Raw genomic sequence first — 17,412 nt, forward strand, 5'->3', positions numbered from 1 at the left:
CACCATACTTGCTGCGGCCCCTTTAATTCCAATCTCCCGCGTTCCAACTTCAGCGGAAATAGAAAGCCTCCTTTTATCTATTTAAGCGCGCGAACAAAGACCATTTGGAGAGGTCCGCGGGTCTATCGTTCACTGTAGAGCAGATAGACGATTTTGTGTCTTCCCATCTGTTAAAATGCCCGAAGAAACATCTACCGCATCGGACTCTGGGAGGTAAGACTGCTTTGTTATTTTCCGCTGTTGTCGCGACGGTGCACCCAGGGAAAGCACGGCTAGCCAACCTTTAGTTAGATAACGTGGCTAACTACCATTTGCGACTTACTATACTAAGTGATAGCTATAGGAGGCCATTTATAATAGTAATATTAATGTTAAAGTAAATATTTTCCCAGTAACTCATTATAAACGTATACTTGATGCTAATTAGCTAATGGCTGCAGACGCGATCGTTATTACCCTTACTTGTTAGCTAGCTAGCAAACAACCACAAGATGCTAACAATAATAAAGCGCTGCCAGCATGGTTTTGAACGCATGGAGACTGCGATGCCAAGTTAAGTTTCTCGCGGTGCATTGATGATGACCTCACTTTAAACTTTTGCAGTGCGGAGGAGAAGCCGTGCTCTTCTACAGCAGCAGCAGCAGCAGCTACTGGAGACAGGTGGGTATCAATTGCGTTACAACAGACTTCTCTATTTGCATTTATCAGCCAATTCATTAACCAAAAAATTATCGTTTTTATTTTGTTTCTTCTAACAGCTCAATTGACGTCATGGAGGAGGCAAAGAAACTGATTGGCACAGGGAAAAGGCACCTAGTGATGGGGGATATTGTTTCTGCTGTCAATGTCTTCCAGGAAGCTTGTGGCATACTGTGAGTAACTGTAGACGAAGCAAGGGGTGTCAAATTTATGGATATTTTTTTTTATTATATGTATACAGTTATTGGTTTGGATGTATTTTATTTATTTATTTTTTTCTCATCTATCCTATTTCCAGGGCTGCAAAGTATGGGGACACTGCAGATGAGTGTGGGGAGGCTTTCTTCCTATGTGGGAAGTCACTGCTGGAGCTTGCCAGGTCTGTTTTTTTTTTTTTTCTTTTTTTTTTTAACATATGTAACTAGTTAGCGACATTAAAGTTTAACTGTAACTTAACAGTTTAAGCAATAATGCCTGTCTTTTAAAATTTGTGTTACATCTGAAACATCAGCAGTGAGACCTGGTCAACAGTGGGAGGGAGTTTTGAGGTTTTTTTTGTTTTGTTTTGCCCCCCTTCCCCTTCCCCATTTGATTATTCCTTTCGTCTACACCAGATATCACCAATCCAGGTCCCTGAGGGCTGGTGTCCTGCAGGTTTTCCAAGTGTCCCAGCTGCAGCACATCTGATTCAAATGGGATATTTGGCAGATATGAGCAGAGCTTTTCTGAGTCTGAGACAGGAGTTTTCCAGCAGGTTCACTTGGAAAACCTGCAAGACACCGACCCTCGAGGACCAGGATTGATCTCTGGTCCACACAGAACTGCCCTTCTTGTGAGTCTGAAAATGCTGCTCCTCTTAAACAGTTTGCCCACTGTTTAGAAAATATTTTGTACTTATTTAATCTCTTCCTGATGTGCAAAGACTGGGTATTTCACTTGATATTATTTGATATCTTTGTCTGTTTTGGGTGGCATTTTCTAATAGGATGGAGAATAGTGTTCTTGGTAACGCCTTGGAGGGAGTCCCAGAAGAATCGGAGGAAGAGGAGCAGCCCAACAATCCAAATATTGAGAGTGCAGACAACCTTGATGGTCAGTATTTAAACAGCTTGGTCGCTGCCTCTATTGGGAGATTGGTGTAAATGTTTAAAGATCTCAGTGTTTTAAGTTGCTGGTTTAGTTTCTGAAATAGATTTTATTCCTGAATGTTAACAATACAGTGGCTAATAATTAGCATTCCAGTGATAAGCGGATGATTGGAAAAAAACTATAAGGTTAATGTAATGACTCATCTTGGTATGTTTTAAACCAGTATACATAAGATCAATTATGTGCTACTCTGGTGCAGAGAATACTAGAGAAGAGTTGCGTAAGCAGGTGTATGATGCCATGGCAGAGAAGGAGGAAAAGACTGGGACAACTGATCCAAAGCTGGAGTCAAAAGGCGTTAAGATTGATGCTGCAGTAAAAATGGCAAATGAAGTCAAACCCCCCGTCACACATGTGAGTGGATCAGAGGAACCTTCAAGTTCCCCTGTGACTGTGGAACCCAAGAGTTCACTGACTGACTCTAAAGTGGATGGAACTGAGACGGTCCCAGATGCTTCTGGGGAAGGTGTTCATGAAATGTGTGCAGAAAAAGAAGCTGTACAAGAAGAGAAGGCTGACATTTCTGCAGAATACGATGAGGTGCCAGAAGAAGGAAATGATGACTCTAATCCAAAGACCCAACAAGACAATGAATCAGAGGGTAGTAGATCTTTGGATGTTGAACCACTGGTGTTTATGGGGTGTATTTGTTTTGTTTTGTTTTTTTGTTTGTTTTGTTTTTTTAATGAAATTTTGACATGTCACAAAGGGCTGAAAAACATTAGTTTTGTGGTGTGGTGACCTTCCCCCTTTTATTGAATACATTTGTCTTTAACATCTACTTCTAAGTTAAGGGGAAAAATAACTGTCAAGTAAAAGAAGAATTTCTTTATTTCAGATGATGATGATGATGATGACGATGATGAGGAGGAGGAGGAGGAGAATGGAGTTGAAAATGCACAGGATAAAGTAAGCTTCCACATGTGAGCCTTTTATTAACTGTAAATGGAAGACTTCATGCAAATTCCTTCACATTTCAGGAAGAAGAGGATGTTGGGAATTTACAGTTGGCATGGGAGATGCTGGAGGTTGCCAAAGTCATCTATAAGAGGTACAGGCACTAATGCAACATATGGCTTTTTTCCTAGTTTTATTAGCATGATGTTTTTTTGGGTTTTTTTTTTTTTTTTTTTTTTTTTTAATTTTATTGGGTGTGTAAAATGTCTTTAATCTTCTTGCTTTGGCCAAAGACTATACATTTTGTCACTTTCTGCAGGAAAGAAGGCAAAGAAGACCAGCTGATGGCAGCTCAGGCATATCTGAGGCTTGGGGAAGTTAGTGCTGAGTCAGGTAAGTTACAAAAGGCTAGAGATCTGTTTTTAGAGTTCAACTATGTTTGGGGTTTTTCTTATTTCTTCCCCCTTTTTTATTATTAAAATCCCTAGGTAACTATCCCCAGGCCTTAGAAGACTTCCAGGAGTGTCTTGCCCTGCAGCTCAAACACTTGCCCCCACACAGTCGTCTACTTGCCGAGACTCACTACCATGTTGCTACAACACTTTGCTACATGGATCAGTACAACCAGGCCATCCAGCACTACAACAGCTCCATAAAAGTCATTGAAACCCGTCTGTGTAAGGCTTTTTCTTTTTTTAATTTGTTTTTCTTTGCTTCACTTCCAAAGAAAAGGTGAGCTTAAACTTTGTAGCAGAAATGGCTTCACTTTGTCATTGTTGGAAGTGGTCTTTTTTGCTAAATGCTAATGCCAACCACTAGAGAAAGTATTCTTATACACTGAACCTTTTTTTTATTTTTATTATTCTTCCATGAAATTCTTTGTAGCTATGCTACAAGAAGTTATCAATGCAGCAGAAGGAGGTGATGGTGCTAAAGAAGAGATGAATGAGATGGAAGAGCTGAAACTGCTTCTCCCTGACATCAGAGAAAAGGTGGAGGATGCCAAGGAAAGCCAGAGAACAGCTAGTGCTGCTTCACAGGCTATCCAGCAGACGCTAGTAAGTAATACTGGATGGAAACATTTTAAGTTTTTGTGGCAATAATGGGGGGGCAGGAGTGTATCCTAGCTTATGAGGGAAATGAATAAGAAAGTGTCTCCTTGGTAACAAAAAATCTCTTGTAGGGTGGTGCCTCAACTTCAACATTCCTATGTGAAAATGGCAGCCCTTCGTCGTCAAAGACAGAATTTCAAACAACCAGCCAGGTAAAAACACTGTCTAGAAGCTTCACATTGCTGTACAGTCATCAAGAATCTCAGTGAAACAAGTGTTTATGTTTCAGATTCCAGTTAAAGCAAGTGACGGCACCTCGTCTTCAAAAGCAGTGTCGGATATCTCTCACTTAGTCAGGAAAAAGGTGAGATCAGGAGTTTGCGGTTGTCAATTTTATAATTCTTGGGACAAAAGCCAGTAAATACTAAAGGGGAAATTCTTGACTGTAGAGTGTTTAATTCCATTATCATCTGCACTGAAATTGGTCATGATGTGCTGCAAGGTCTGCTTATTGGCTGTGGTTGTAGGTCATTGCTTTTTTCAGTCTTTGGGCCTGTATGGTTTTTTATTTTAATTTTTTTGCTTTACGTTGTGCAGTGACTGATGTGAGACTTGTGCTTTGGGGCTTGAATTATCGCATGTGTCTTTGTGATTGCGTGGTGGCAGGGCCTTGTGCTACAAAATGAGCTTGAGTGATGGTCTTGTTTGCATGAATGAAGTTTGATAGTCATGTTTTCATTTTGGTACCTTCCAGCTTAGTATGAAAGGTAACTTGCATAAAATGCAGTTTTACTCAAAAGCATTAGTTTTGCCCCCTCCCCCATCCACCCCGTGCCCTGGTTTTGTTTCTGTACAGAGGAAACCAGAAGAGGAGAGCCCAGTAAAGGACACAGATGCTAAACAAGCGAAACAGGAAACCACAGTTAATGGCAGCGGTGACTCTAGTGCCAGCAACAGCAATGAAGTCCAGGAGGGAAAGTCACAGGAGGCGAGTGATAGGCCCATTTTCTTTTTATTTGTGCCGTCATTCCACTTAAGTAGGCAGGATGGCTAAGTTTATTAATTTTTTACATGTTCAGAATAAGTGTAACTTCATCTGGGGCAATAGCTCAGTGTTTGTATGTCAGGGCAGGTTTGTTCAGAGAAAGCGATTTAAGTTGTCCAAATTGGTTCGTCACACTTTACTTTGGGACATATCCTTAATTACTATTTTTTTCGTTTTTTTTTTTTGTTTTTTTTTTCGTTCTCTCTTGTACTGAACTGTAAGAAGACTCTAGGCTTAGATTGTTTATAACTGATGCTGCTGTGGACCTTTATCATGTACAGCATTAACAGCTACAGCTGAAGGTTACCTTGGAATATCCAGCCTTGATCAAACTTCTTTTGCACACAGGATTTTTTTTTTTTTTTTTTAAATATCAGAATGGTTAGTTTTTGTGTATTTATTTATTTTTTGTAATATAAATCCTCCCTGAATTTTCTCATATCTGTTCATTGGTCCTCCAGAGATTAATGTGGTGGTCTTATTTCCTCTAGCCTGCCACTCAACCAGCCTCTGCAGAGTCCTCATCATGACCGACTTACTTTCCTGACCCAGCACAGCATGCCTGTCCAGAGTATCACCATGTCTCTTGTTAATGTAAATAATATTCATTTTCAGATTTTCTGTCAAGTTTTGTATACTTGTAGTAAAACAAAAAAAACGTAAATAAATAATAAAGAATTTGCAGATGTAAATGTCTTCCACTCTTCCTGTAGTCCTGAATGCTTGGTCCAGTCTAGTTCTTGAAGATTTTTAAGACTCTGCTTGCTCTTACTTGGTGAAGGATCCATCACTGCCGATGGACTGTGAAGCACAAAGAGGATATGGTCATCACAAAGTTAACAGCATCAGTCAAACTTTATTTTTTTATTTTTTTAAATCTTTCTGTAGTTAAATTTATGTATCCAATAGAAGTGGGCTTGATTTGTGACACTCAAGGCTCTTTTCCTGTTCTATACAGTTATGTTCTTCCTGACTAGATTACTTAAAAAAAAAAAACAAAAAAAAAAAAAACAAAAAACAAAACAAACTACCTCATATTTGTAATGTGTGGTTTTTTTATTTCCAAAAACTGATGCAGTCACCCTATATTGTTTTGCTAAATAAAAACCCTTTTGCTTTCTAATATCAAGTGTTAACACAAATTTCCAGGAGTCTACGTGTATTTAAAGTATAGAAATCTTCCATTTGTTCCATAGTTTTGATGTGTGCGTGCGTGCATAACCCTTTTGTAGATGAGTTGGGGCTTTAGCATCTGACCTTCAGGCAGACCTGATATGAATGTGTGTGTGTGTGTGTGTGTTGTACCTTTTCACACATTGATCTGTGGTTATGTTTGTGGCCCCTGCAGTTGGGTCACACTTTTATGGTGGGTGAGTGTGATGTCCCTCTTGGGCTTTATTTCCTTTTGCAAAGAGGTGTGGGTGGAGCCCAGCAAAAGAAACAGGAGCACCTGGCCAGTCCTTGTTTCCCAGCTGCTGCTGCCTCCTCTCTATTTAATTTTTTTCGGGGGGGGGCAGCACTTTTTAGATTATTTTTACTTGAAAACCTGCCTTGTACAGTTTTTGTCATGGCTTTTTTTTTTTTTTTTTTTTTTTTTTTTTTTTGGTCAAGGTCTAACAGGCTGCACATTGGCACCCCTCTGTGGCTACTACAGACCTGTGGGTGGATACAGAAATGTCTTGTCATGTAAATATGATCATGCTGACAAGTTTTATTTTCCCAATTTCTCTTAAGTCTTTTTTTTTTTTTTTGAAAGATTCAAAGTTTTCAAAAGTCACATTTGCATCATTATACATAAAAATCTTGCAAATATCTGTGCAGACTGCATCCTGTGTAATCCCATTCCTTCCTCACTGGATTAACTCATTTATTGCAAGTTTGGTCTGTACAGGCATTTTTTGCTCAGGTCTTACCACAACACTGAACGAGACATCTTAAATCATATGTTTTTTAATGAGACACTACAGTCTTGCTTAGTGGGCTTTTTTTTTTCTTTCTGCTGAGTGTGTTTTGGGTTAGGTAACTAATTACTGAGGAGGAAAAAATGTTGGACCAGAGTGGCAACGGACAGAGGAAATAGGTTAACAAAGTGGAAAAATCAAGCTGAGAACACTTAAGTTGCTTCACTGAGCTTATGTTGAGAGGGTAAAACACTGAATAGCACTGATTAAATTAAATTTCATTCCCTTTCTTGCTTTAGTCATTTTAATTTCTCTCTTTTAAAAAAAATAAAATAAAACAATCTTTAATCTTTTGGTTCTTGTCCAGGCTTTTAGCCTCTGTCTGCAGGTCAAGCATGTGTCCTATTTAATGGCTGGTTCAGACTCATCTCAGTACATACCAGTGTTACAACAAAGATAACCAAATTACTCTTGTATTACCAAGAATAACTAAACATAAAAAGCTGAAACCGGGACAGGAAACTGTTTGAAAGCTTAGATTTACTCTCTGTTGAGAATGCATGAAGTGAAAAACTCTTAAGGTATGTTGATGCATACTTCATCTGTGTATACAGGAGGATACATGATATATTTTGTATTTATTCATGCATACTTAAAGCAGATAATCTGAATTAGATAATCTTGTGGTATGCTGTATAGTTTTGAGGCAGAATCCAGCAGACACAAGGAATTTCTGGTTATTCAACAACAAACATACCATAAAGAGGGACCAGTCAGGCATGATATAGTTTAGAACAGATTCTCTGAGTCATCCGGTCTCTTGGGGAAAACTACATAAATAAAATAAATACATAAAAAAATCATCTTAGTGGAACACCCTACCAAAGCAGTGATATCTCTTTGAATAACAGATCAGTAGTATTTTATTAATGCAATAAACATGTTTAATCAAGTCTCTGTTGTACCAACAATGTTTTGGATGTGATGGTGTGCCACGAGTGTAAAGTAAAAACATATATATGAAAATCTTGCCCTTAAAAACACTTTAAATAACTTGACCAGTTAAGCTGTGTTTAACAAAATGGAAAGCCTAGTGGCTAAAATACTTTTCAAAGAGGTTTATTTTTATATTTATATTAAAAGGGTGTTCCATTCATGGTTGCATGCTGATACAGGCTTATTTGTATGTATTACTCCTGCTCATACTGGTCATTAGGACATTCCCTCCTATTATGGTTTCAGTTTCAAATCAGCAAAAAAGGCAAGTTCTCCTTTGCTTAAATTACAGAAGCTAACCAAGAAATTTGACCTTTAAAATCTGAGGCAGCTTGTAATTTTTGTTCCACACCGACTCTCTGTTGCCCCAGCTGCTGGATATGAGTACATATTGGGGCCAGTCATGGAGCATTGCCAGCTCTCTCATCTCCCCCAGTCTCTGAGCATGGCCCAGCTGATGCTCGCTTACTGTAAGAAAAACAGATTTGTTTTTGCACTGTCACAAAATGATTCATTTCTTTGCTGCTTTCATTAAAATGTACTCATAGATTGCGCCTGTCTTCAGCTGGAGTGAATTGTGATCGACTCTGAAACCGCTGGCTGATGACTTAATCCATTATTAAAGAGCTTTTACAGCAAGTGCCACAGATGAAATGATTGAACTTTACATTAAAATTGATTCGAGATGTGCCTTGAAAATCAAGACCAGCACAGTAGACATAAGAGCATTCCTGGGTGATTATTTTACAATATTAAGAAGTTTAGCTGATTGTTGCTTATCCTCAATTAGTGAAACTTAAAGTTAAAGAAATTAAAAAATAAATAAATAAATAAATAATATGATTATGTCAATGTTTACACAGAAAAACGAGCCAAGAGTGTGCTGCTCTTTTGCTGTATCTTGACCTTAACTGAAAATAATGTTGCGATGTTAATGTTTAATTAATGGCCATATAATACTTGCAGGTCATAAAATTTTACTCTCACATAATGAAACTGAGATGTTTTTGTTCCTGATGGATTGTATTCATGTTTTATTTTTCTTTTGTTTTATATATTTCTTTAGCATTTGTGGAAAGCTTTGCAGAATGGCACCATCTCCCTGGAAGTTAGTTGCTCTTCGTCTTTGTGAACTTTGGCTCAACATCAACACGTTTCCCCCTTGTTGTTTTCCTGACTCCCCTTTGCTGACTCCTCAGCTACATCCATGTGGACACATGTTGGTATCACATTTATGATTAGTGATTATTATTGCTTCTGTCAAAGATTCATATCCTTGTTTACATGCATGATTATCCACTCTTCAGATTCTCTACGCCAGCCATGTTGTTACAGTGATATTCTCTATTTGCTTCCATTCAGTTCATATGAATGTTCACAAAATGTTTTATTTATACTCTGCATTCATTTATTTACAATGGTCAGCCTGTTAACCTCACACCTGAGTGAACCCTCTAAAAGGTTGTCTGCAGCTGTGTGATGGAAGTCTGAATCCATTAACACCTCCAGGTACTACAATACGCCCCATGAAGCAGGTTCACCCCAGAAACTTTGTTTGCTGCAGAACAACTCCACTGCTTCTTACAAATAATCATTCTATCTTTCCCAATATCTTTAGTTGACACTTTTATGTACCAATAACAAATTTAAGGTTTTTGAAAACCATCCATTCTTACACAATATGATACTTTGTTGGAGTTAATGAAACCATGGCAGAAATTATCAGTTTAATTTTTTTTTTCAGAAACGTATGATTTTAATAATTAAATCATTATATCTTTTTTTAAAAAAAACGTATTATTTAATGATTAAAACATCATGTGTGGGAACAGTTACCCCTAAGTTTTTGTTTGTCTTAGATTTTTTGAGGGTTTGATCTACTGGCTTAATACAGCAATAATGCTTGATTATGTCAGGTTTAGGTAAATATGGGAAGATGTCTTATATTTTTGCAAGTATGTGCTTAACTGAGAAATAAATTAGACTAATCCATAGTCAAAGGCAGTATTGAATGCAATTTAGTGCATTCACTAAATGCACTAAATCCCCCCCCCCCCCCCCCCCCCCCCCCCCTTCATGAGAGGGTAAAAACAAGGCCCCCTGCTGTCTGCTGTGTGCAGTACTGCTAAAGCAATGCCTGGTGTAATGTACAAAAAACTTACAGTATACTTAATAACGCTAAAAGATGCAAACATGTGTTTGTATTGTGAAAGTTCACTATTATTGTTGCATAAAACCTGACCAAATATGGGTTAGCTGAAGATGTTGTTTGTCTGAAAGGCTTGCTGGAGAGGTGCAGGACTGACTTAAAAAAAGCTTTTGAAATCTTACTTGTAAGATGTTGATGGACACAACAAATGGATAGAGGCTGGAGTAGCATCTTCAGCTACACTGTATGTCGTCAAATTTTGCATGTAGTCTCCTGAATTTACTTCACTTAAAATTCACCATCCCAGAGAAAATTTCTGCAACATTATTAAAGATTAAACAGAACATTTTAACTCACTCAAGGAGCCCGGGCATGTAATTAATTTTTGAAAGTTGACCTACCTCCGTATGTTTCAATAGTGTGGGTGTTTTCATGCTTCAGACATATCAAATTTATCAGTGATACGTTTTAGAATGCTCTGAGCTCTTTCAGTGCATCTGAAAAAGCCAACCTTTATGTGTAACAAGCAGGGATACGTCAATATTAAGCAAGACTTTTACTAGGCTGCAGCTCAAAATTGCAGAAAAAAATCCTATGTAGTTCAAAAGCTCATAAGAACGATGATAACTGCCACGCAACCCAACTCCCAGCATTGACAAAATGTCGGTTTTGAGTCCTTTGCACCAATGTCTGCATATATACTCGACCACTTTGTCAAGCTTTCATGAGTGGGTGACATATTTTACACTTTTAGTGCAGTCAGAAGATTTTTTGCGTGCTGTGCCAGTGTGGACAAATTGTTTTATATGCTCTCATTTGAGTTTATTTCTTGCATAATTTCCTTTGAACAAAGCCTTTCATTTCTTAGTGCATGTTAATGTGAGTGTGCAACAAATAAACCCTTTGGAAGACTGAAGTGTCTATGACTATCATATCTATGATGTTTATTTTAGGTACTGACATATCTGAGTTCAGTGTCCAATTTTTTTAAATGAAAAAGAGTGTGAGTAAATTAAATAAGTAAAAAATTTTGAGTTTTAATGGTGCTTTATCCTTAATTACTGCTTTAACTGGTGTTCAGAGTGGATGCTGTTTTTGTATGTTCTTTGCCATTTGATTTTAAGACTGCAGAGAAAATAACCCTCAAGGCGGCTCTAAAACAGGAATAACCTCCATAATACTGAGACCAACTTGTGCTGCTGCTGAGAGCTGAAATATTTAACATCCATCCACACTTCTGACATAGAAAGACCGAGTTGAGGACTTGAACTCCTCTCTCTCTCTTTTCCACATATCTCTTCCTCTGTAACACATACTCATGGCAGTCTGTTGCTAAGCAACTGTAAAATAAAGCAGAGCGAGAGTGAGAGGAGAGGAAGAGAGTTCACAAGTACTGCAATCCACTACTGTTTGTTTGGCGCTCTACATGATCCCACCACAGCTCTTGGTACCCATCTGTGGATGTACGAGGACTTGTGACTTCTGGTTCTCTATCAACCGGCCAATCAGAGCTGGCTGTGAGGCGGGCTTAACGGTTCCCTAGGCTACCTGTGTGATTGACATTCAGTCTCCTGCAGCGGAGCGCCCGGCAGTGTATCACCGATGCTCCTGCTCCCCCTGAGAGACAGTGAAGAAATCTGGAAGAGCGGAGAGACGGAGAGAAAACACAAGAGCAAGTGGAATGCTAATTATGTAAAGTCCTTCGTTCTTTTCCTCCTGCTCTCTTTACTGGAAAGATGAAAGCTGGAGCCCAGGAAGAAGCCGGCTGAAGGGAGAGGAAAGAAAGGACTCCTGCATAAGGGGGATTTGTTGGTAAGACGAGCCTACATTACTTTTCTCTTCCTGTACTGGCTTCACCAGTCACCTGTCCTTGTCATCACTGTAAATTATGGCACAGCAAGTTGACACGGGCTCCTCTGGCTGTGTGCAATGCATATGTGTGTGGGTGAGACAAAAACTGATTTTCTGCATGCTGCGTGGTTGAGGATGGAATTTTATGCTACTGTTTGAAACCTTCATCATATATGAAGTCTCCATAATAGAGTCAGTTATGCCTCTGCTTTAGCTGAGTCAAGAGCTTATCCCCTATATGAGAATATAAGAGCCAAAGGGATTTAAATGAGCTCTATCAGTCGTTGCAGGCATACAGTTACAGCTGAGGCAAGGATTTCTAGGCTTGTCTACTGTATCTGCATAAGAGGAGGAGTATTAATTACATAACACTTCATCTACACTCTTGTGACAGGGCTGTGCGGCATCATGATGTCCCACTAGTCCAGAAAAGCTTCTTAGCTGTGTGGCCGTCTACTGTCTCCTCTACTACTTTAACCTAGAAAGAAATTTGTCTATCTTTATGACTTTATATCTGAGAGCCAGTTCACATTTGTTTCACATTTGATACTGGTACGCATTTAAACAGCAGATTACAGTCTATGAGTGAAAAAAAAAGACAAATAATAATAACACACAGCCTGTGTTAGAATAAAAAAACAAAACAGAACAGCAAACGCTAAAGGATCCTTGTGGTTCATATTTCAGTAAGTGCCTGCATGTGCAGTGCCAGCCCTCTGTCGCTAGGACTCCTTAAAAACTCCATTCATTACCTCGGGTCAGGCAACAGCAAGCCCCTCTCTGCCCCCAGGACTCAGCTCTGCACCATCAGGCACTTGGTTTTCTGCTCTGCTGCTCTCATATCAAAAGTCCTCTGTCCAACCACCTGAGGACCCCTAAAATGCTTGTACATCAGGTGTGAAAAACTTTCAGTAGTGGACATTTTTAGCTTTTTCCAGTCCTATTCCTAAAATGTTTTTACTGTCATGGTTGCCATTTAGAGACTGAGTGTGGACTACTGAAATATTTCTTTTTTTTTTTTTTTTTAAATCAAGAATCCTTTGCTTGAATCTTAAATCTATATGTAAAAGATTTTTGTCCTTTTTATAAGTGTGTAAGATGTTAATTGTCCAGTACTCTTAATGCATAATTCCATATACACAGGTTTGACTGTCACATAAGCACTTGTTTATAGCAAAAAAGAAAATGGAGCCTTAAAAATAATCCAAATCAGATGTGATAATCAGTAAGATATTTGTAGTTTTCCTGTTTAAACACTTTGCAACTTCAAGAATAGCTTTAGTTAAATCCATTTTTGCATGATGACATTTTAAAAATATTTTGCATTAATTACATACAATAGCACATATTAATTGTTCTAATAAGAAATGTTGAACCTAAAGACAATAAATAAATAAATGAAGATGTTGCTGTGCAATCAGTCTAGTCTCATGGGATACATACACCTCCCAAATAGAGACATTTATATTCCAGGCATCTTGATGTTATTTGACTCATACTGATCATAAAACTGATCAGTCCATCTTGATACCTAACCAACATTAGCAATCCAGCAGGTCTTTGGTCTGCTGTGAGCAATTTTTACTTGCAAAACATTTGTGCTCTGTAACATTCTACACTTCCTTAAATATATCTTATCTTGCTGACTCTAGGTTTGATATCACTCCATGCAGCAGATTCTAATGAATAAATCTATCAAATAACAGCGTTATTGGCTGCTTCCTCTTTGGTATTAATGAGAGTTTATCAGATACTCTGTAGCATTACAGTTTCTAGATGGAGGTATTTGGGTCTCAAGAGCTACTGCCTGTCTGCCTGCCTGCGTAGGAGGAAACATCTCATCTTCACAGCTCTGTCTACTGCAGATATAAAGCTTTGGAGTTTGTTTCTGCTTCATTTGGCTCTATGCACAGCAATGCAGAGAAGAAGACAGGAAGAGAAAGGGGAGATAAAACTGGCCAGAAGCTATAGATTTGAGCCCACATCATCACAAGGACATGATACTCACCTCAGCCCACGGATTTTCTGGGATGCCCCACAGCTGAGAGATACAGTACCGTCAGTAATCCTGTGATTATAGTTTGAGTCCTAGTAAACCCCAGAATATCTCCTGGCTTCAGTAAAGGAGTTGGGTTGGAATCAGTCCCTTTTTAGAAATGACAAGATGACAATGTGTAAACAGCTGGTGCAAATATCAATCCACTGTTGAAAATAACACGATCACCCCTAATCAACAAAACTATGATGAAAATAGCATAAATATAGGGCTAATATGGCTTTAGCATTATTTGCAATGGATAAAGGAATGGTTATTGCATTGCACATCATAAAACATGGTAGGAAGATGCCACACGACACCCACATGTGAGAGCATATCCATGTGTGTTGCTCAGTCTACCTGATGGTCATCGCTGCTCATTTTCAAGTAGAATAGGGATGAAGAATTGCTCACATGTAGAAAAGGCTTGTTCTAGCAGGCAAAAACAATCCATTACAATGATTTATTTGGAGGTTTCTTTTTGGCCATATTATGACTGAAAGTTGAGTATTTTCTTTCTTTGTTTTTGTCCCTCAGTCATATAATATTTAATCTCATTTTTGCACCACTGTGTTGCTACATTTTGCATAAAGTCATGAAATATACAATATAACTTACGTACCAGGTAGCATTGAAACTCACTTAATGTTATTGAAAGAAACCACAGAAGCAGTTTGCTATTCTCTAAAAGTTAATCATTTTTTCATTTGTTTTTATTCTGTCAACTTGAATTCCAGTTCTTTTGAGACATCTGGATTACTTCTTTATATTGGGAAATATCAAAGGGCTTTCACCGTCAACGTGGCAGCAATGAGATGTTGAAGCATTTATTTCAACAGAAGCAAAGTGAAAGATATAAAGTGCCTTCTCCCTCAAAGTAATCCCTATAGCTGACCTTCATGGCAACATAAGAATAAAATCAGCAGCCATTTCTTTCATGACACAACAGTAAGATCCTGAGTATATTTGAGCCTAATAGTCCAAGCAAGAAGAGGAACTACACTGACTTTGAGGAAAGACATCATAAATATTTCACTTTTGCATAGAATCATTTATAGATGGATTGAATAATTTTACTTCAATTTGGTTTGAGAAGAAATACTTGTGACAAGTCCATTGTTCTTTTCTTCCTTTCCCAAGTCAGACGGTAGAGACATCAGCACAAAGAGAATACTGAAAATAAATAGATACTTAAACATCATTTGCACATATACATGTAGCCTCAGGTACAAATACCCTCTTGGCCTTGTATTATTTTAGCATTTGATCTTGTGGTTCTGAACTGGTCAAACTGCAGGATTCACTGAATTGAGGAGGATTCCTGGTGTTAGATGACACTTAAATATTTCTTAAACACAATAAATCATGGAGAAATGCTCATATCCACTAAGTGATGATTTTTTTCATGGTGGAATCTTCTGTTTAAGTTATGTATCAGTTTTGTTTAGTCCATTTAAATTTAGAAATCCCAGAAAAAAAACTGTCCTATTATTATTAAAAGTCACCAATATCTAACACAACGAAGTCTAGGGGTCTGAGGCTGGTGAAATGCAGCTTCATCCTGTGAAGCAGCTGGATTCTAGTTTAATTCACAAGAGCATCATTACAGTGATTTCCAGTTAGCCAAGCCTAATACCTAATTATGTCTGCAACACAACAGTTCAGATTAATCTGCATCATATATGGTTGATGTCAGGTCACAATGGTGACTTCTATTTACGGAAGATTCATTTAAAGCTGCAGGTGGCAAGTTAAATTGTGTCTCACTCATGCCAACAGAGATTCCCGTTTTAGCTGATATGTTAGTAAATCTAATTTGGATTTTGGGTGCAGGAACAATTTTTTGAAAAATATGGTTTGTGACACTTTTCTACACAAAACGTTATGTACCTTTTTAGTGTTTCTCTTCTTTACTCATTTGAAGTTACAGTGGTGTTGTGCGACATGCTTGTTTCTGTTGTTTTTATTCACAATGGCATTAAACTGAATATCATACTGGACTCATTTGTAGAAGATTATATGTAGAGAGAAAGTCAAAATTCACATTTCAGGCTATTAGTATGTGATAAAGGACTTACTTAAAAAAAATCCAAAATTTTGTCTTATTTTTTTAATTAATAATTATATATTCTGAAGTTTAAATGTAAAAAACATGTCTTTATAAGTGAGAAGCCTTGTTCAACAGCAAATCACCTCACTATTACTGCTGCATTAGTATCAGGTAAAACCACTGGTCTATAAATATCTATTTGATGTATATTTTCATCTACTGCCATCAGCACTTTGTCCCTGTGAGGTCAAAGCTAACTAAAAATAATATAAAATGTATTCTAACACAAGCACATTACTTTTATAATTCATTAAAGTAATGCAGGCCAGCTAAATGAGGGAAAGATAGATAAAACTACTCTTTTCTCCTGCTCAAGGTCTTTGCTGCCACCATTGTGTTTCAAAGATAACTGGTTACTGTCACACATTCATTTATCTTTACTTACTGGGTTAAATGGAAGATATTTCCATTATTTCCATGTTACCATGGTGAATCTCAGCACCAGCGCATTGTTCACTTTGCACACATTCATAAATATGTTCTGATACCAAACAGTCAGATTTGGTCAGTTCAGGGCAAATGAGTGTCTGGAACAGGCCCCTTGTGTTACTAATGATATGTATCTATATCCAAATGAGTTCCCCATCTGTTTCTCAGTAATGAATTAATTAGGGTTCACCATCAATAACGTACAATCAAATGTAGGTGTCAAGACATGACAAGAGCTGTATCTGTCACCATCAATATTTACTTATTCAACATCCTTGGAAATCTGACCAGTTTAGTTGATGCTATTTGGAAAAATATATTGGTAAAATTTGTATCAAGGACATTAGAAGCATTTGTTGATATTTTGATACTTATCTGGGGGAACTTGATAAGAAAGAGAACACTTCCTCAAAGGTGACATACTGCTTGCAGCTACATTGCTACAACTACAAAAAGTGCAAATCTAATGGGGTTATTATAACCATATTATGGTGATTAGACTCTGTTAGGGGTTTCACAAATTTAGAAATGTCCATAGTATTCATGAAACCAACACCAAGCCAAAAACATAATTACTGTCAACAGCAGTTTATTGCTGGCAGAAAATATGGTCCTAAATGAAAATGATGGGCAGCTGATGCTCTAAAACGCAAGTTCAAATGTAGCTCAGCTTTCCCAAAAATAAGATAAACAATTCATTCTGATCATGTTTAGATAAAGTTTTTATCTGATTTATAACAGAAGTGGAAAAAAAATCTATTTTCCCTTGGGGTGATTACATGCGTTTGCAGAACCATACATGAGCCACCTACTGGAGTTTCAAAATAGTGCTAATTATTGAAAACTATTAGAACAGTCCCAGTCAAAAGTTTGGACACACTTTCCCATTGGACTTGATGGGAAAGTGTGTCAAAACATTTCACTGGTAGTATGTGTACACACACACACACACACACACACACACACACACACACATATATATATATATATATATATATATATATATATATATATATATATATATATATATATATATATATATATATATATATATAATAATAATTATATAATTATTGTTACATTTCAATTGTGGGGA

The 17,412-nt window shown here is 37.6% G+C and overlaps 1 protein-coding gene across 2 annotated transcripts; it reads left to right on the forward strand.

Moving 5' to 3' along the window:
• The first annotated feature begins 85 nt into the window (after positions 1–85).
• On the forward strand, positions 86–5,465 carry LOC306759153 (nuclear autoantigenic sperm protein-like). Of its 2 annotated transcripts, XM_079244682.1 has the most exons (14): positions 86–213; positions 604–660; positions 759–872; positions 998–1,078; positions 1,685–1,791; positions 2,687–2,757; positions 2,829–2,899; positions 3,065–3,138; positions 3,234–3,422; positions 3,631–3,803; positions 3,929–4,009; positions 4,087–4,161; positions 4,654–4,785; positions 5,334–5,422. In XM_079244682.1, exons 1-14 carry the CDS (start codon positions 176–178, stop codon positions 5,370–5,372), a joined length of 1,302 nt encoding a protein of 433 aa, XP_079100808.1. In that variant the 5' UTR covers positions 86–175; the 3' UTR covers positions 5,373–5,422. The 2 variants fall into 2 exon arrangements, with proteins under 2 accessions (XP_079100808.1, XP_079100809.1); XM_079244683.1 differs by lacking the exon at positions 4,654–4,785 and having other exon boundaries at positions 5,334–5,465.
• Positions 5,466–17,412: the final 11,947 nt, after the last annotated feature.

This window comes from Telmatherina bonti (assembly GCF_933228915.1).
Source record: "Telmatherina bonti genome assembly, chromosome: 8".
Taxonomy (NCBI): Eukaryota; Metazoa; Chordata; class Actinopteri; order Atheriniformes; family Telmatherinidae; genus Telmatherina; species Telmatherina bonti.

What these genes read in the sequence shown, in the direction of transcription:
- LOC306759153 (XM_079244682.1), top strand. Translation starts at nt 176, where the DNA reads ATGCCCGAAGAAACATCTACCGCATCGGACTCTGGGAG. An exon ending in GAGTGCAGACAACCTTGATG is followed by an intron (nt 1,792 to 2,686) that starts GTCAGTATTTAA and finishes TCTTTATTTCAG; the next exon opens with ATGATGATGATGATGATGAC. An exon ending in TTGAAAATGCACAGGATAAA is followed by an intron (nt 2,758 to 2,828) that starts GTAAGCTTCCAC and finishes TTCACATTTCAG; the next exon opens with GAAGAAGAGGATGTTGGGAA.